Raw genomic sequence first — 20,871 nt, 5'->3', positions numbered from 1 at the left:
GATTCCAGTTATATGAGGTTCCTAGAATAGCCAAATTCATAGAGACAGAAGATAGGACAGCGGTGGCCAGGAGCTGGGGGTAGGGAGCGGAGGAACGGGATTTCTTGTTTAATGGGTTCAAAGCTTCAGCTGGGGGCAATGAAAGAGTTCTGGAGATGAGCAGGAGTGATGGCTGCACAACAGTGTGAAGGCATTTAATGCCACAGAATTGTACACTTAAAAATGATTAAAGTGGTAAGTTTCATGTTATATATGTTTTACCACAATGAAAAACACAGTCGCAAAAGAAAATTCTCCCAACGTGTGGGACTTTGGTTTACATGAAAGGAGAGATGGCCTTATCCATGGATCTGCACTGGTTTATGGATAATGCCTAAAACAGCTGGTGAGGAAATTGAAACGTTCAATGCTGAAAAACTGATAATAAGACGTCAGTATGGACCTCTTGAAATGAACAGCCTGGGAATGTGTACAGAGCCTGTGGCCCTGGGACACTCAGCGGAGACAACCAGGTGCCTCCTGGTAGTCCAGCGGGCCCTGTGGGGGACTGAGCCTGCTCTCTGGTCGTCAGGTGCCTCTGTCTCCAGCCACATCTGTGCTTGTGTGACGGAAGCATGCATGTCGGGGCCTTGTTGGCAGAGATGGAACCCAGGCAATAGTGCAGTAACACAAACTTCTCTTCTTCCTTAGATGTGAGCTCGTTACCACCACTGTTCCGTGTCCAGCATGCCAACAGGCAGAGGCTACAATGAGTCCCCACACAGCATCAATTCCCTCGCTGGCCCCTCTTGTTGGTTATGTGGGAGAAAAGCTTATATTGGATCCCTTTTCTCACAGGGGTCATAGTTATTCATATTCGTCCTCATTGGGACAGATGCTTAATCTACATATGATTTTGTCTTCTTTGCCTGCCTTGCTTCTTCTAGCATGATATCGTCAACTCAGAATGCCTCATTGATGGCCATGGGATCACACATCATCTATAACCAAGAAACTGACTCTGCCACAAAGGCAGTAGGGAGTGGAGTCATGTCCTTGAGTCTTATTCTATGCGGCTCACCCAGAAAGAGATGGCTTGATTAAAAGGTAAGGTCTCAGGGTACTAGCTGAGCTAACACTCTCAAGTGGTTAGGGCACTTGCCCAGGATACGGTATATGCCTTAAACCAGTCGCCAATGCATGGTGTCATTTCTCTTATAGACAGTACACCAAGAACCAAGGAGTGGAAGTCGGAATGAGCTTCCTTCTATTGCATATAATAAATCACCTATCAAAATTCCCCAAACCATCCCCACAACCTTTAGACTGGTGAACTGGAAGGGTTGGGTAGGCAAGGGAGATGTATTTCCATGAGGAACACACAGGCGTGTGCCAGTAAGTTGGAAACTCAAACTGCTCTCCAACAGACAGAGGAGGTCCCTCTACTGGCTAGTGATTGGTCCCGATGACCAAGAGGGTCGCTGCTACCCGATGGGGGAACGGATGACTATGTCTAGATCCCCGGAATCTGTCCAATAGCAACAGTCAGTGAGAAACCATGGCAAACTAATAAAGGTGGGTCCTCAGCAGGAATGAAGGTTTGGATCTCTCCTACCAGTTAAAAAAAATCATGTTGGCCAAGAGGCTCAGAGAGCAGAAGGGCAATATTGCAACGATTATCAAATGACACCTCTTGGCCAGTTGTGGGATCAAGGACTGTACTATCTACATTTAATGATACGCGTTTACTTTTTTCTCTGTATGTGAGACAGCACTAATGTGTAAATAAGGAGTGATGGTGGTTAAATATTATTGTTTAGCTCCGAGTGAGAGTCTGATTCAATGGACATATTCCCAGATCATATAGAAACTGATAGAACTTTGTGTTTCCCCCTGTTTTGTTCCCAATTATGTTCATGCAAATGAAAGGAAAAAATAGATGGACTGTGCTGGTTGATTTCCAACTGCCTCTCTGGATGCACTCTGCACCCACTCTGCCTGACTCTGCAGGCACATTTCCTGGGAGGATGACTGCTGGGGACCGTGGCACTAGTGCTCCTTTGCCTTTCAGCTGTCAAATGGGACAGCCACCAGGGGGCATCAGGGGGACTTCAAAGGGTAGACGGAGAGCGAGAGTGGGGTATTTCTCCCCCACTCCCTCCCTACCAGACCACTGGCAGCGATTACGTTCCTCTACCTGTGGTTAACCTCTCCTTTCATGACCATGTTCCTGCTGGGTTTTGATAACACCTCCACCTCCCCTCACACCTTCAGACCTCAAGGTGGTACCTCTTCCTGCTGTTGATAATCCCAAGAGCTTTAACATCCCTTACTGGTTCTCTCAACCCTGCCCACATCTCTGTTTGTGGTCCTTTCATTAAACTCTCTTCTGTTAAACCTATTTATTTTTCAGGGCAAGAACTGAACTCATTATTTTTGCAATGGTTGTTATTAAGGTATAAATAACATTCAACACAAGGCACAGAGTTTAAGTGTACAGTTTAGTGACAAAGTATATACACTCGGGTGACCATCACCCCCATCAGAGATAGAATGCTCTCATTTCATCAGAAGCTCTGTATGGTCCCACCTCCTCAAAGTGACCACACTGTTGTTTTCATCACAGAGTAGTCCTGCCCCTTTGTGAATGTCACATAAAAATGGAATCATGCAGGGACTTGCCTGGTGGCCCCTGTACAGTATGAGCTCTTTTGCTAAATCTTCTTTCACTCATCATATTTTTGAGATTCATCCATGTGATTGAGTGCATCAATATTTACTTCCTCTTACTGATGAAGGGTATTCTATTGCATAAACATGATGCAGTTTGTTTTTCTATTCATCAATGGATGACATGTGGGTTGCTTCCTGTTTTTAGTTATTGTGACTAAAGCTGCTATGAAATTTGGGTATAAATCTTCTTGTGGACATTCACTTTTTTTTTTTTTTGGATATACACCCAGGAGTGGAATTCTCTGTCTTTGGGGAGATGTATTTTAACTTTATATGAAATAACCAAACAGTTCTCTAAAACAATTGTACCAATTAAACCTTTAGAGCATGCTCTCTCTCCAAATTAGGCCAGGCCAAGACTTGGAAATGTCATTCGGATTCGCTGCTGCTGCTGCTGCTGCTGCTAAGTCGCTTCAGTCGTGTCCGACTCTGTGCGACCCCATAGACGGCAGCCCACCAGGCTCCGCTGTCCCTGGGATTCTCCAGGCAAGAATACTGGAGTGGGTTCGCTAACAATATCCAATTGACTATTCTAAACAACGGTGGTAGGCACAGTTCCTGAAGCAATCAAAGCGCAGCTCCTCCTACAGGTGCCTCCTGTCCCCTGCCCACCGTTCTCAGCGATCACCAGGCGCCATAAGGTCCCCTCCAGCCCAGACGTGTGAATTCTCACTCCTCAGCTTACCAGCTAGCTGTTAGCCGATGAGCAGTTAAGTGAATTCATTTACACTTACACGTGAATGACTGTCAGGCCTTTTAGGGGAAAGGAGTCTCGCTAGCCCGTGTCTGTCACTCCTCGGAATGAGGTTGGCCAGTTAGTTTTCTTTAAAAAAAAAAAAAAAAATTCTTCTACTCCAGGAGGACTCCAGCTGCAAAGTCAAGAGGCAGAGGACAGAGTTAGGCATCCGATTTTTCCCGGTCCTCCTGGAGGGGCTAGGCCTCTCAAGACTGCGTCCCCCTTTCTCAGAGGGTCCCCAGGCAGGCGGGGATTCCCTGAAGCCGGTGCTCCGGTCTCCCGCCTCCTCAAGCCCTTCCCCTTCGTCCGGGAGGCGCCCAGAGAGCCTGCCGCCCGTCCGGCGCAGCCTCCTTTGGCACCGAGACCTCCAGGTGCCCAGCGCGAAGGCGGAGCCGGGCTGCCGCCGCCTCCCCGGCGCCGCAGACGGGACCCCCGGGAGTGTGGGCCCCCGCGCTGAGGCTCCGGCGTCCCCAGCCTCCCAGGCCCGCTGCGCTCCTCCCTCTGCGCGCAGGGGGCTCAGCCTGCGACGCGCGAGCAGAGCGCAGCGCGCGGAGCCGAGGGGCGCGCGCGGGGCAGCAGCGCGGGCAGCGGGATCTCAGCGCGCTCAGAGCCCGCGCTCCAGCTGCGGGCCCACGGACGCCCGCACCATGGCTGCCGAGGGACCCGGCCCCGGCGCCCGGCTCTGGGCGGCCGCGCTGCTCCTTCTTGGCCTGCCGCGCCTCTCCATGCCGGCGAATGGTGAGTGTCCGTGGAGTGTCCACGAGGCGGCGGGCCCCAGGTGGCTCATAGGGTCTGGGGTGGGGGGTGGGGGTTATAAAGCTAAGCTCGCCCGGGCTGCCCCCTGGGACGAGCCCAGAGCACGGCCAGCTGGGGCGAGAATGAGGCGAGCGGCCGTCCTGCGACCCTGCGTCCCCCCTCCCGGCTCATCGAGTCTCCGCGAGCCGAAAGGCGCCCTGGAGCCCCTCGACCACCCCTTCCCGCGGGGCGCGCACCAGAGAAAGGCTGTGCTTTGATCTCACAGCCCTGCCGCTAGCTTTCCAAGATCTCCTTGAAAAGCCTTCAAAATGAAATCACGTCTAGGGTGCCTGGAACCTCCGCTGCAGAGATACGATTTCCCACGTCTATTAAATGTGCTCCTAATGGCAACACCGGTGATTACATGACTCCCTCGGAGTTTTGGCTTGGACCAGGAAGAGCTGAATGATGAGAGGAAATCAGCTAGGCGAAAGAGAGAGGACAGTATACTGGGGAGAGAGGATGGCACGTGCAAAGGCCCTGTGAGTGGCAGGGGAAATGGGACAAATGATAGAGTGGCTAGAGTGCAAAGTTCAAGGTGAAGCTGTCCTTCCACAAGAAGCTGAAGAAATAGGTAAGAACCAGATTATTGCAGAGTTTTGAGAATTGACCCATCTTTTTGTTCGTTTGTTGAACCTGAATTCAGCTTTCAATACTTCCCTTAAATTAGCAGAATCACAACCTTAGATCAGTTCAGTTTCAAAAAGCTAATTTAGCTGTCTTTTGATTTTGGAACAAAATCCCCGTTGACTTGTGCAGAAGGATATGATGAAAAAGAAGCCATCAGTTCTCACATCCATGAGGGGTTTCTAGTAAATCAAGCTTGGGACAAGTTAGGTTGATGAAGGAAAAAAAACCCTCAGGATTCAGGATGCTTTGTATATCTTAAAATGTCATCACTATTTAGCAAACAATACTGGGTGAAAGGAGAAGATTTGACAAAAAAGCAGCACAGTGGTTAGGGAAAGGAGAAAGCCAGAGGAAAACCTCCAGGTATTATCTTAGAAGTTTTGTCCTAAGTGCCAGATTGTAGGACTCTTTACTTATAATTAAGGTGAGTGTATGATTTCTCCATATCCTCAAAGAGAGTGTGAGAGGAAAAAAACACTGTTAACTTTGAAGGCTTCCAGTGAACACTGTTAATTTTTAATTAATATAAAATTCATGTACAATTTACCATTTTAAAATGCACAATTCAAGTGTTTTTTAATATAGTCATTATGTTTTACAACCATCACCGCTCTCTAATTTTTGTGTATTTTCATCACCCCAAAAGAAATCCCATCCCTATTAGCAGCTAATCCACTCTTAGTTCTTTGCTGTAGTAGTTTTTGGCCTGACATTGAGTCATGAAAAATTAAGCTGATTTTAAAGAATGCAACTAGAATAAATTGGAGCTAGTACTAACTTTTGAACAATGTATACTATTGTACCCATTTTATTTCCTTTTAAAGAAACATCCTGCAATCCATGAGACTTTAGTTTCACCCCATTATAACTGCTTAAGTGGAATGCCAGATGGATATGGAGCAATGTGGCTTGATTTGGGTCATAGAAAATTTAAGACAGAAATATCAGACAAGGCGAAAGCACCAAGCGTTGCTAAGTTGTGTCCGACTCATCGCCACCCCATGGGCTGAAGCATACCAGGCTCCTCTGTCCTTCGCTATCCCCCTCTGCTTGTTAACGCTTGCCAGAAATTGCCTCTGTTTCTCCTTTCCTTCTCCCTTCTTCCCCGATGGCGAACTATAGGTACCTTTGCTTTCAAGAAACTCCATTTGCTGAGCTCCAGCTTTTATAATAGAGCCATTGAAGAATTAGAATCTATTTATGAAAGGAATCTTTTCTTTACTAAATATATGCTTAACTACCACCACTTTTCACACTTAGGGATTTGTGTTCTACAGTGATGGAAGGAGGAAGATGAAATGTGCAGCTAAACTGATGTGTTAGGACATTTGAAGAGAGAATTTGGTGTTATTAAAAATTCCATAGACCTATTAAAAAAGAAGTCAAACTCAAATGGCAAACATTTAGTTTTCCATTGGACTAATTAGATATGTATCTTATATATAAAAGAGACCTGCTACTGTAACTTTAAAATACTTTTGAAACTGAAAAAATCTTCTCATTAACTGGATGCAAATTAACTGTGTTTGGGTAATGATTGCAGGAAAAGATCATTAATTCAACAGATAATTTGAGTGTCTACCATATGCTAGGTTACTGCCCTTGCTATTGAGGATAGAATGGCAAGGAGAAAAAGGTCCTTGTTATCAGGAAGCTTAAAATCCAATAGGGGAGTTTGTCCGTGGTGGCTAAGACTCCATGCTCTCATTGCAGGGTCCCAGGTTCAATCCCTCGTCAGGGAACTAGATCCCAAGTGGTGCAACTAAAGATCCCTCGTGCTGCAGCTAAAAAATTCCACATGCTGCAACTAAACCATGGCCCAGCAAAAGAAAAAAAAAAAATCCAGTGGGGGAAGAGACTCATTAAGCAAATAATTATGTGAACAAAATGTGAAATTGCAGTTCTGATAAGATTAAAGGATGGAAGTACTATGACAGCATGTATTAGGAGATTTTTCATTTGGTGTAGGAGGATCTGAAAGATGAGCAAGAACTGACCAGGCAAAAATGGGGAAGAAAGAAGATCTGAATAGAAAATGATATACAAAGAAACTGTGAGTCACAGAGAAAATGGGACATGTGATAAGCAACAGACTTCTGGGGTCCAGAGTCCAAGGTGGAAGCAGTTTGAGATGATGCTAGGAGAACTGAACATGGGGCCAAGTTTTGTTTTTATCCCCAAACAGACAGGAAACCATTGACTGGCTTCCAGTAGTAGGGTGACTGATCAGGTTTGCATTTTGGGAAGCCCATCCTGAGAATAGATAGATAGGAATGGATAGGACCAGGGCAAGACTGGATGTGGAGAGACCACACAGGATGGTACTTCACTTGTCCAGGTGAGAGAGGCTGGAGGTGGAGAGAAGGCTGGGGTGAACAGAAAGGGTCTGGACTGAAGAGAAAAACGTGAGTCATCCATGTCAAGATGGTCTGTGAAACGATGTGTGTAAATGGAATCCTAGGGAAAGATTTTATAGCAAGATGACCTACTTTAGTTTCTCTACCGATTCATTGAAGTATAAATACTGAACTAGTTCTAGTAGTTTTTTAGTGGATTCCTTAGGATTTTCTACATTCCAAGATTATGTCATTTGCAGATATATTTTTCTTTTTTCCAACCTGGATGCTTTTTATTTCATTTTCTTGCCTAACTGCCTTGGAGAGAACTGCCTTGGAGAGAACTGCCAGTACAATGTTGAATAGACGTGGCAAGAGTGGATAATCTTTGTTGACAAGGATCGTAGGAGAAGTGTACACCATCAAGTGTAATGTTATCTATGGGATTTTTGTAGATGCTTTTATCAAGTTGAAGAAATTCCTCTTCATTCCTAGTTTGCTGAATGCTTTTATCATGAAAAGGTATTGAATTTTGTCAAGTGCCTTTCTGCATCTATTGAGATGATCATGTAGTTTTTGTCCTTTATTCTATTGATAAGTTGTATTACATTAATTGATTTAGGGGTATAAGTCAACCTTGTATTCCTGGGATAGATCCCATTTAATCATCCTGTATAATTTTTTTTTTTTTTTAATTCTGCTGGACTTGGTTTGCTAGTATTTTTGTTGAGGATTTTTGTGTCTATATTTATGAGAGATAATGGCCTATAATTTTCTTTTCTTGTGTCTTTTGTCTGGTTTTGGCATTAGGGCAATGGTGGCCTTGTAGATAAAGTTGGGAGGTGTTGCTCTCTGCTGTTCTACTTTTTAGTTTTTATATTCTAACCATTTTTTAAATTGAAGTATAGTTAATTTACAATGTTGTGTTAGTTTCAGGTATAGAGCAAAGTGATTCACTTTTTAATATTCTTTTCCATTATAGGTTATTACAATATATTGAATATAGCTCCCTGTGCTATATAGTAGGTTCTTGTTGTTAATCAGTCTTATATATAGTAGTGCATATATATTAATCCCAAACTCCTAATTTGTCTCCCCCCTCATCCTCTTTGGTAACCATATAAGTTTGTTTTTGGTGTCTGTGAGTCTATTTTTGTTTTGTAAATAAGTTCATTTATATCATATTTTTAGATCGCACACGTAAGTGAGATCATATGATATTTGTCTTTCTCTCTCTGACTCACTTCACTTAGTATGATCAGCTCTAGGTCCATCCATGTTGCTGCAAATGGCATTATTTCATTCTTTTTTACAGCTGAGTAATATTAATATTTTCCATCTTTTTGGTCATTTTACTACATTTTGGATGATGTCTTCTGATTTCTTTTTCAAGGATAAGTTCTTTGTTCATATGTGTCTGATATGCAGTCAAAAACATTTATTACATTTAAAATTTTCATTTTTTAAAAACATTTCTAGATTTCCTATTTTGTTCTTTTTCAAGTCAGCATAGCACCTTTTTATAGCTCCCTATTCTTTGCAGATATTTTCAAATTTGTTACTTCTCCCAAAATGGTAATCCTCATTGTTTTATAATCTGTGCCTGTTAGTACCAGTATTGGACCCACCTGTAGGTCAGTGTCTGTTTCGTGTTGACTCTGTTGCTTCTCACTCACAGTGCCTTATTTCCTTGTACACTTGGCTGTGTTTTACTGTGGTGCTCATTGCCTTTGAAAAAGCGTTTGCGTGGGATTTCCTGAAGCATAAGACAAAGATTTTTTTTTTTCTCCTCCAGAGAGGAGTTACATTTGTTCCTATGAGGTGTCTGGATAAATGTTAGTTTCAGGCCACTTTAGGCTACATCCATGGCTTGAAGTATTTTAGACATCATGTTTTTTGTTAGGACTACAGTTCTCAACGAAGATTAGCATTTGGGTTCCTCGCACCAAGATGACTCATTCAACAGTCTTCAGAATGAGGGGAGGGGATATAGTTTATCCTTGTCCACTCTTTTATCTTGAGAATTTAACGTTTCAGACTCTCAGATTCATGTGTGCATGTAGCAGTGCTGGAGCAGGGAAGAGGTCTATCAGATTTCTTACATCATATGAACCCTTGACTTTCACTTTTATCTCCGGGGTTTGACCATCAAAACCTGTGTCTAATTTCATAGCCGTTTTTTTCCAGATACACAAATGCTATTAATACAAAAGTGTCCTGAGGGTGCAATGCTTGCTTCTTCAGGTAGGACTACCAAGTATTAATATAGTTATTCAGGTAATTTGCTGCACACTGGCACCATGTCTGAGGGAACTCCAGTCACCTACAGGTATGTTTATTGTGAAAAGTTTTTGCATTTTTTTTATTAAAGCTTTTGGTTCCAAAGCTGGGAAGATTACTGTGTTTGTGGTAATAACTTTGCAGTAGATGACAGTTAAGTTTCTTGTTTGATTAAAACCAAAATTTTATGTTAATTTTGCTGACAGAAGTGACATGTGACATTTTAGGTGGGCCTTATCTCCCCTGCCTTTACCTTAGATTTGACAAGGCCCCTACTTTGTCCCTTCAAGAGGTTGCTGGGGACCCCAGCACTCCCTCCTGCACCATGGTCTTCTTGCCTAAAGCTGTCTTTTGCTTTTAGACTCAGCTTTCACCTCTCCCTGAGTTCACATCCTATTCTGCCCATCTCTCTTATGTTTCTTGAGGCCTGCTTTTTGCCCATCGATTGACCGAGTGCAGGCAGCCGGGGTGCCAGAGACGAGGCTACTGCTCTCTTGTCCAGTGGGGAGAAATGCAGCAAACACGCGCGCGCTCATCGTGGGACGCGACGATGTCCCGAGAGAGGAGAGAAGCAACCTGCTGGGTGCGAGGTCACACTCCGGGGCAGGGCAGCAGAGGAGGGCAGAGCTGAGGCTGAGTCAGGGCCTCGGACACCGAGTGACCCCACCCAGGGGAACCTAGGGCGCTGAGCCTTAGCATACGGTGTTTGCAAAATACCTTTTTATTTATTTTTATTCAGTATTTTAATTTTTATACAATTTTGAAGGTTACTTTCCATTTACAGGTGAGTGACCACACCATCATGGTTATCTGGGTCGTGAAGATCTTTTTTGTACAGGTCTTCTGTGTATTCTTGCCACCTCTTCTTAATATCTTCTGCTTCTGTTAGGTCCATATCATTTCTGTCCTTTATTGTACCCATTTTCGCATGAAATGTTCCCTTGGTATCTCTGATTTTCTTGAAGAGATCTCTAGTCTTTCCCATTCTATGGTTTTCCTCTATTTCTCTGCATTGATCACTGAGGAAGGCTTTCTTACGTCTTCTTGCTATTCTTTGGAACTCTGCATTCAGATGGGTATAACTTTCCTTTTCTTCTTTGCCTTTAGCTTCTCTTCTTGTCTCAGCTAATTGTAATACCTCCTCAGATGACCATTTTGCCTTTTTGCATTTCTTTTTCTTTTTCTTGGGGATGGTCTTCATCAGTGCTTCCTGTACAATGTCACGGACCTCCATCCATAGTTCTTCAAGCTCTCTATCAGATCAAATCCCTTGAATCTGTCACTTCCACTGTATAATCATTAAGGGATTTAATTAAGGTCATACCTGAATGATCCAGTGGTTTTCCCTACTTTCTTCAATTTCAGTCTGAATTTTGCAATAAGGAGTTCACGATCTGAGCCACAGTCTGCTCCTGGTCTTGTTTTTGCTGACTGTATAGAGCTTCTCCATCTTTGGCTCCAAAGAATATAATCCATCTGATTTCGGTATTGACCATCTGGTGATGTCCATGTGTATAATCACCTCTTGTGTTGTTGGAAGAGGGTGTTTGCTATGACCAGTGCGTTCTCTTGGCAAAACTCTGTTAGCCTTTTCCCTGCTTCATTCTGTACTCCAAGGCCAAACTTGCCTGTTACTCCAGGTATCTCTAAACTTCCTACTTTTGCATTACAGTCCCCTATAATGAAAAGGACATCTTTTTCTTGGTGATAGTTCTAGAAGGTCTTCATTGAACTGTTCAACTTCAGCTTTTTCAGCGTTACTGGTGGGGGCATAGACTTGGATTACTGTGACACTGAGTGGTTTGCCTTGGAAACGAATAGAGATCCTTCTGTCGTTTCTGAGACTGCACCCAAGTACTGCATTTCAGACTCTTTTGTTGACTATGAGGGCTACTCCATTTCTTCTAAGGGATTCTTGCCCACAGTAGTAGACATAATGGTCATCTGAATAAAATTTGCCCATTCCAGTCCATTTTAGTTCACTGATTCCTAAAATGTCGATGTTTACTCTTGCCATCTCCTGCCTGACCACTTCCAATTTACCTTGATTCATGGACTTAACTTTCCAGGTTCCTATGCAGTATTATTCTTTACAGCGTCGGACTTTACTTCCATCATCAGTCACATCCACAACTGGGCACTGTTTTCGCTTTGGCTCTGTCTCTTCATTCTTTCTGGAGTTAGTTCTCCACCATTCTCCAGTAGCACACTGGGCACCTGCCGACCTGGGGAGCTCATCTTTCAGTGTCCTACCATTTTGCCTGTTCATACTGTTCATGGGGTTCTCAAGGCAAGAATACTGAAGTGGTTTGCCTTCCCTTCTCCAGTGGACCACGTTTTGTCAGAAATGTTTTGTCCAGACATCCTGGAATGTGAAGTCAAGTGGGCCTTAGAAAGCACTACTTCGAACACAGCTATTGAAGGTGACAGGATTTCAGCTGAGCTATTTCAGATCCTAAAATATGATGCTGTTAAAGTGCTGCACTCAATATACCAGCAAAATTAACTCAGCAGTGGCCACAGGACTGGAAAAGGTCAGTTTTCATTCCAATCCCAAAGAAAGGCAATGCCAAAGAATGCTCAAACTACTGCACAACTGCACTCATCTCACACTCTAGCAAAGTAATGCTCAAAATCCTTCAAGGGAGGTGTCAACAGTATGTGAACCGAGAACTTCCAGATCTTCAAACTGGATTTAGAAAATGCAGAGGAAGCAGAGGTCAAATTGCCAACATCCATTGGATCACAGAAAAAAACAAGAGAGTTCCAGAAAAACATCTACTTCTGCTTTATGACTACACCAAAGCCTTTGACTGTGTGGATCACAATAAACTGTGGAAAATTCTTCAAGAGATGAATACCAGACCACCTGACCTGCCTCCTGAGAAACCTGTATGCAGGTCAAGAAGCAACAGTTAGAACCGGACAAGGAAAACCAGACTGGTTTCAAATTGGGAAAGGAGTACGTCAAGGCTGTATATTGTCACCCTACTTATTTAACTTATATGCAAGTACATCATGAGAAATGCTGGGCAGGATGAAGCACAAGCTGAAATCAAGATTTCAGGGAGAAATATCAATAACCTCAGATACACAGAAGACACCACCATTATGGCAGAAAGTGAAGATGAACTAAAGAGCCTCTTGATGAAAGTGAAAGAGGAAAGTGAAAAAGTTGGCTTAAAACTCAACATTCAAAAAATTAAGATCATGACATTTGGTCCCATCACTTCATGGCAAATAGATGGGGAAACAGTGGAAACAGTGAGAGACTTTATTTTCTTGGGCTCCAAAATCACTGAAGATGGTGACTGCGGCCATGAAATTAAAAGACACTTGCTCCTTGGAAGAAACACTATGATCAACCCAGACAGCATATTAAAAAGCAAGGACATTACTATGCTGACAAAGATCCTCCTAGGCAAAGCTATGGTTTTCCCAGTAGTCATGTATGGATGTGAGGGTTGGACTATAAAGAAGCTGAGCATTGAAGAATTGATGCTTTTGAAGTGTGGTGTTGGAGAAGACTCTTGAGAATCCCTTGGACTGCAAGGAGATCCAACCAGTCCATCCTAAAGGAGATCAGTCCTGAATATTCATTGGAAGGACTGATGCTGAAGCTGAAACTCCAATACCTTGGCCACCTGATGTGAAGAACTGACTCATTGGAAAAGACCCTGATGCTGGGGAAGATTGAAGGTGGGAGGAGAAGGGGATGACAGAGGATGAGACGGTTGAATGGCGTCACTGACTGGATGGACATGAGTTTGAGCAAGCTCCAGGAGCTGGTGATGGACAAGGAAGCCTGGAGGGCTGCAGTCCATGGTCTTCCATTTACAAATATTACAAAATACTGGCTTGTATTCCCTGTGTTGTGCAACACATCCTTGAGCCTGTCGTACCCTCAGTAGTTTGTACCTCCCCCACCCCCGTATTTCCCCTGCCCCTTTCATTCCCCCTATATTCTGCTCTCTGTATCTGTGAGTCTGCTTCTTTGTTGTTATATTCACTAGTTTGTTGTATTTTTTAGATTCCACATTTAAGTGATATTGTACAGTATGTGTCTTTGTCTGACATATTTCCCTTAGCATAATGCTCTCGAAGTCCACCCATTTTGCTACAAATGGCAAAATTTCATTCTTTTTTATGGATGAATAGTATGCCATTGTGTATATCTCTCTATCCATTCATCTACTGATATACAGTTAGGATGTTTCCTTGTCTTGGCAAGGAAATTGCCAAGCATTGTAAATAATGCCGCTAAGCATCTTTTTAAATGGAAGATTTGAAGGACTTATCCAGATAAACATGCCAGAGCAAATAGTTAATTTTTTTTTAAGAGTAAAAAGTTGTCATTGTCATCGCTTGGTCCCAGGGATGAGTGCACTGCGGTAGTTGCTGTGCTTCAGTCTTGAAGCAAGTGGGAGAGACTACAGTCCTGACAGGTGTTTGCCCGGGGGGAATCTGCTGAGGTTCAATTCCCTGGGCTCCTGGAATCAGCCTGTGTCCGTGCTTGTCCTCACACAGGGAAGCTCTTCGTGCTGGAGTCTCAGAATGGCTCTCAGGGCCTGGCACTGGAGGCCGCGCAGCTTTCCTGCAAGAGCAGAGGTGCTCACCTGGCATCTGCAGATGAGCTGCAGAGGGTGGTCCGGGACTGCGCCTTAGCGGTGTGCACCACGGGCTGGCTGGCGGACGGCACCCTAGGGTAAGTCAGGCCAGCTGGGGCCTTCTCCTTCCAACTCACCCCCCTACCCCATCAGGGCTGATTTGGTGGCTCAATAATTGTTCTATTGAGGCACCAGGATAGACAAGAGTGCAGTGGGCTGTGGCTTGCAGTATACTTTTTGTTTTGAGTTCTCATATAAAAACATATTTCTGGAGTTCTGTCGCAGTCTTTTCCCCCTTGCTTTGTTATTTTGAATTGCCTTTTAGGTTACAAAAATAATACCTGCTCATAAAGATTTCAGATAATTCATATATATAAAGTACAAAGTGAGTTTCTCTCTTCTTCCCTACCTCAGAGGTAATGACCCTTAACTGTTTGACATATGTTCTTTACCTCTTTTTCTCTGTGGATGTCCATCTGCATCCATGAGAAAAGAGGAACATGGCATGGAGGTTTTAAAATATAATTACAAACTTTTTCACATTACTCCCATTGAGAAGTGGGGTCAATGTCCTTTCTGTTAGTATTTTGTTTGTTTTTATATCACTCCTTATTTTTTTGGCCTATGGGATCTTCATTCCCCACCCAGGGATCAAATCCTTGCCTCCTGCAGAAGCGCAGGGTCTTAACCACTGGACTGCAGGGGAAGTCCCAGGGTCCTCTGCCTTTGAATGAGGGACAGCATAGAATTGCCTCGACTAGTAGAACACAGCGGGAGTGATACTCTGAGGCTAGGTCAGAAAAAGCCACTCTCCGATTTCTGGGGACACTTACTTCTGAGATGCTACCACTGAGGAGTCCTAGCAAGCCCAGGCCACATGGAAACGCCCTGTGTATGTACTCTCACCAGTAGCCCCAAGTGATTTCCGAACCACTAGCGAGCATTAACTGCCTCTGAGTGATTCCAACCCCCCGCTATTGAGTGAGCCAGCCCAGCCTTAGATGAGTCTCCCCAGCTCAGCCTTGGACATTGTATAGCAGAGACAAGCCTTTCCCATCGTGCCCTATCTGAATTCCTGACCCCTGGAATCCTTGTGGAGAAATAATTCTGTGGCTGGCTAGGAGAAAACATCCCATTAGTGCTGCTAACTGCTCTGTTTATTAGTCATAAACAGAGAGGGCAGGAGCCATTCCACTTTTTCCTTCATGCCACAGGAATGTGAGAGAACAAATGGGCTCCAAGAACTACTTGACCCTGAAGATGTCTGGCTGGGAAATAGCCATAGAAAACATACACAACCATGCTGATTCACATCCCCAAAGGTGAAGCAGCAATTGAATAAAGAGAACAACTGAAAGTACCTCCAAAACTTTTCAGTGAATCTGGAATTGTGACTCTCTCTGCCTCATATTTTACTTCCAAGGTCCTAAATAAACAAAACATGACCAGTGATAATACATGTTTCCCAAGTGTAGTTAAGTATGGATACTTTTAATAACTATGTTACTATCATTGAATCAGATAATCAAGGTATTCAGAGATTCTAAAGAGCCAGCTTGGAGCCAGGCTTAGGTCTCCTAGGCATTACAAATCGAAACTAAGTCATTGGAAAGGTTTATCTTCTCTGGGTTTGCTGTAACATGTTAAAACATATTACATAGTGGATCTCTACCTTGCTTAGATGATATTTCTTTATACAATAAACACGCTTATTTGATATATTTACTAAATGACATATTAAAATAGTTTTCCATGTTAATATTTCTGGAACCAAGAAGTATCTGACCATTAGTAGTACATTTCACTGTGGGTCCATCTCCCTTCCCCACCAAAAACTGACACAGTGCAAGGACTTCCCTCGAGATCCAGTGGCTAGGATTCCACGTCCTAATGTGGGGCCCTCAGCTTCGATCCCTGGTCAAAGAATTAGATCCCAGATGCTGCAACTAATAAAAATGAAAAGAAAAAATCCTGCATGCCACAATGAAAATCAAAGCTCTCACATGTCACAGTTAAGACTCGGTGCACTCAAATAAAATAAATAAATAAATATTTTTTAAAAACTTCTCTAGAGGAAAATAATATTATCCTAGATTATTTCTACAAACTATGCTAGCAAATAAAAGACTTGTCACATAGTATAAAATAATCAGTCACATGGGGAGGCACCAGTCACATGGGGTCAGTTTTCATTCCAGTCCCAAAGAAAGGCAATGCCAAAGAATGCTCAAACTACTGCACAATTACACTCATCTCACACACTAGCAAAGTAATGCTCAAAATTCTCCAAGCCAGGCTTCAACAGTACGTGAACCGTGAACTTTCAGATGTTCAAGCTGGATTTAGAAAAGGCAGAGGAACCAGAGACCAAATTGCCAACATCCACTGAGTCATAGGAAAAGCAAGAGAGTTCCAGAAAAACATCTGCTTCTGCTTCATTCACTACACCAAAGCCTCTGGCTGTGTGGATCACAACAAACTGTGGAAAATTCTTCAAGAGATAGGAATACCAGACCACCTTACCTACCTCCTGAGAAATCTGTGTGCAGGTCAAGAAGCAACAGTTAGAACTGGACATGGAACAACAGACTGGTTCCAAATAGGAAAAGGAGTACATCAAGGCTGTATATTGTCACCCTGCTTATTTAACTTATATGCAGGGTACATCATGAGAAATGCTGGACTGGATGAAGCACAAGCTGGAAGCAAGATTGCCAGGAGAAATATCAATAACCTCAGATATGCAGATGACACCACCCTTATGGCAGAAAGTGAAGAACTAAAGAGCCTCTTGATGAAAGTAAAAGAGGAGAGTGAAAAAGCTGGCTTAAAACTCAACATTCAGAAAACTAAAATCATGACATCTGGTCCCATCACTTCATGGCAAATAGATGGGGAAGCACTGGAAACAGTGAGAGACTTTATTTTTCTGGGCTCCAAAATCACTGAAGATGGTAACTGCAGCCATGAAATTAAAAGACACTTGCTCCTTGGAAGAAACGCTATGACCAACCTAGACAGCATATTAAAAAGCAGAGACATTACTTTGCTGACAAAGGTCCATCTAGTCAGAGCTATGGTTTTTCCAGTAGTCATGTATGGATGTGAGAGTTGGACTGTAAAGAAAGCTTAGTGCTGAAGAATTGATGCTTTTGAACTGTGGTGTTGGAGAAGACTCTTGAGAGTCCCTTGGACTGCAAGGAGATCCAACCAGTCCATCCTAAAGGAAATCAGTCCTGAATATTCATTGGAAGGACTGATGCTGAAGCTGAAACTCCAATACTTTGGCCACCTGATGTGAAGAACTGACTTATTTGAAGATCCTGATGCTGGGAAAGATTGAAGTTGGGAGGAGAAGGGGACGACAGAAGATGAGATGGTTAGATGCCATCACCAACTGAATGGACTTGAGTTTGAGTAAACTCCAGGAGTTGGTGATGGACAGGGAAGCCTGGGGTGCTGCAGTCCATGGGGTCACAAAGAGTTGGACATGACTGAGCAACTGAACTGAACTGGGGAGACAAGGCAACAATAATAAAAATAGCCAATAGAAATTCTAGATGTTAACATTGGTAGATGCAGACTTTAAAATAACTCTTTAAAATGTTCAAAATACAAAGGATAAAAAGGAGAATTTTGGCAGAAGACTGAAAACTATGAAAATAACCAAATAAAAACTCTAGAAATGAAAAATACAATAGCTGAAATTAAGAACCAATGGCTAAATCTAACAGCTGATTTTAAGAGTCAAAGAGAAAATTAATGAACTGGAAGATATTTTAGAAGAAAATATCCAGAATAAAGAAGAGAAGAAAAAAGATGAAAATATAGAAGAAAGAGTACAAAGCAAAGAAGATGCATGTAATTGGAATTCCAAAAGGAGAAGAGAAACACGATGAAGCAAAAGTAATATGAGATTTAGCCACCACTGTGGAAAAAGACTCACACACAGATTTAAGAAGCCCTGCAAAGCCCAATCAGGATAAATAAGAGTTTCACAACTTGGAACAAAATAGTAAAACTGGTAAGAATCAAATATGAATAAAAACTGTTAAAGGTAATAAGGAAAAGAAAGAATACCGTCAAAGGAGCGACAGTAAAGTGACAGTGAAAGCCCCAAGACCACTGAATGGTGCCTTCAGAGTGCTGAAAGAAAATACCAGCAAGCTAGAATTCTATACCCAGTGAGAGTATCTTCAGAGAATAAAGGTAAAATAAAGAACTTTCAGACAGACAAAAGGGGAGAGAATTCATTACAGATGATCTGCACTAAATGAAACCCTGAAGCCTGTTCTTCTGGCAGGAGGAAAATAATTGGAGGTGGACAACTGGAGACGCAGGAAAGAACTGAGTGGTAAAAGTAAATACAGGGGTGAACTGAAATTACATACAGATGGTCCCTGACTTATGGTGGTTCAGCTTACAACTTTTTAACCTTATGATGGTACAAAAGTAGTATGCTTTCAATAGAAATGGTTCTTCAAGTTGTGAATTTTTATCTCTTTCTAGGCTAGTGAGATACTATCTGATACTTTTTTGTGATGTGGGGCAGTGTCAGTAAGCTGCAGCTCCCAGTCAGCCATGCAACTGTGAGAATAAAAAACTGATACACTTATAGCCATTCTGTGGTGAGACGACCATTCAGCTTTTTCACTTTCAGTATAGCATTCAACAAATTACATGAGACATTCAGTGCTTTATTGTAAAGTAGACTGTTAGATGATCTTACCCAACTATAGGCTGATGTAAATGTTTAGAGCATGTTTAAGGTTTAAGGCTAAGCCCTGATGTTCAGTAGGCTATATGCATTATATGCATTTTTGATTTATCATATTTTCAACTTATTACAAGTTCTGGGGTATTTAACCCCATTGTAAGCTGAGGAAGATCTATAATTATATAAAGCAATAATAGTAATACTAAACACTGAAAAATGGCATATAAGTCAGGAAGTGTTTGAAGTATGTTAATTCATAGTATTTTAAGTTGTGTTGTTGGGAAAGAGGGTAAAAGAAACATTAAATTTTAATAAATCAAAGAAGCATGTTATAACCTCTGGAGTAACCACTAAAAGAATTGTAAAAGGACATGTAACTTTCAAACCAATAAAGAAGAAGAAGAGATTGCTGAAAAGAAATTCAAACAATCAAAATCTGGAAAAGAAAAGAGAGGAAGAAAGAATGGGCAGGACTGATAGAAGTATGGCAGATTTAAATTCAAAGAAATATGTGATTAAGTTAAGCGAATGTGATGCTCTGATTAGAAAACAAGGACCATCACCTCCTAACCTGTTGGTGGGAATGTAAATGAGTATAGCCACTCTGGAGAGCAGTGTGGAGGTTCCATAAAAAAAGTGAAACCAGAGCTGCCATATGATCTAGCAATCCCACTCCTGGGCATATATCCCGAGAAAACCACAATTTGAAAATCACATACACCCCAATGTTCACTGCAACACTGTTCACAATAGTCAGGACATGAATGCAATCTAAATGTCCGTCAACAGAGGAATGGGTAAAGAAGTGGTACATATAGGCAATGGAATACTACTCAGTCATAAAAAAGAAACAGCATCTTTGGCAGCAATATGGGTGGACCTAGAGATGATCATACTAAGTGAAATAAGTACAAGAGAGGAAGACAAATATCATACCATATCACTTATATGTGGAGTCTAATTTTAAAAAAGATAACAGGACTTCCCTGGTGGTCCAGTGGTTAAGAATCTGCCTGCCAATGCAAGAGACATGGCTTCAATTCCTGGTCCAGGAAGATTCCACATGCTGCAGGGCAACTAAGCCTGTGTGCCACGACTACTGAGCCCATGTGCTTTTGATTCCACGCTCTCAAGAGCCTGTGCTCCACAACAAGAGAAGCCACTGCAATGAGAAGCCCGTGCATTGCAAGTAGAGAGTAGCCCCCACTCTCCACAACTAGAGAAAGCCTGCATGCAGCAACAAAGACCCAGCGCAGCCAAAGATAAATGAAATTTAAAATATACGAATGGACTTATTTATAAAACATAAACGGACTCAGCTGCAGCTCTTTCCTCCCTTTCTACTTCCATCACCCATTCATCCACCTCTGTGCCCAGATGGCTAGTGATCAGCTTTCTGACACCTGAGATTAATTTGTATTTCATATAAATGGAGTCATACAGCATATGCTCTTTTTCTGACTCCTTTCACTCAAAAATTATTTTGATATTCATCTATATTTTATGTTATTAATGGTTCATTGTTTTTTACTGCTAAATAATATTTGATTGCATCAAGTATGCTGCAATTTATTTATCCATTCACTTCCTGATAGGCATTTGGGTTGTTTCCATTTTTGCTCTGTAACAAATAAACCTGTTGTGAACATTTATGTACTAGTTTTTCTATAAACATGTGTTTTCATTTATGTTGGGAAGTACATAGATGTGCTCTGTCTACATCATATGGCACACTTAAAAAAAGAAAAAGAAAACAAGAACCATTAGGTGAATTTTAAAAAATTCTATTTGTTGATTTAAGTGGTACCCCTAAACAAATCATGGGACAAAAATAGATTATAATGGAAATTTATATATGTGTAGAAATGAATGATATTAAAATATAACAGGGACTTCTCTGGAAGTCCAGTTGTTAAGACTCTGTGCTCCTAATCCAGGGGGCATGGGTTCCATCCCTCTTGGAACTAAGGTCCTACATGCCACACAGTGTGCACCCCCCCCAAATATATATACATGTGTGTATACACACACACACACGTGCACACACATACATGCACA

The 20,871-nt window shown here is 42.4% G+C and overlaps 1 protein-coding gene across 1 annotated transcript in view; it reads left to right on the top strand.

Moving 5' to 3' along the window:
- The first annotated feature begins 3,827 nt into the window (after positions 1-3,827).
- Positions 3,828-20,871, top strand: part of SUSD5 (sushi domain containing 5) — a 42,580-nt gene continuing 25,536 nt past the window's right edge. The window contains exons 1-2 of the mRNA XM_081527105.1: positions 3,828-4,186; positions 14,017-14,194. Coding sequence (XP_081383231.1) covers positions 4,096-4,186; positions 14,017-14,194 — 269 coding nt within the window. The 5' untranslated portion in view covers positions 3,828-4,095. The remainder of the gene's footprint in view (positions 4,187-14,016; positions 14,195-20,871) is intronic.

Source organism: Giraffa tippelskirchi, chromosome 9, assembly GCF_054371585.1.
Source record: "Giraffa tippelskirchi isolate mGirTip1 chromosome 9, T2T-mGirTip1v1.2.pri, whole genome shotgun sequence".
Taxonomy (NCBI): Eukaryota; Metazoa; Chordata; class Mammalia; order Artiodactyla; family Giraffidae; genus Giraffa; species Giraffa tippelskirchi.
Note: the sequence above shows the minus strand (reverse complement) of the source record. Positions and strands in the feature narration are given on the sequence as shown.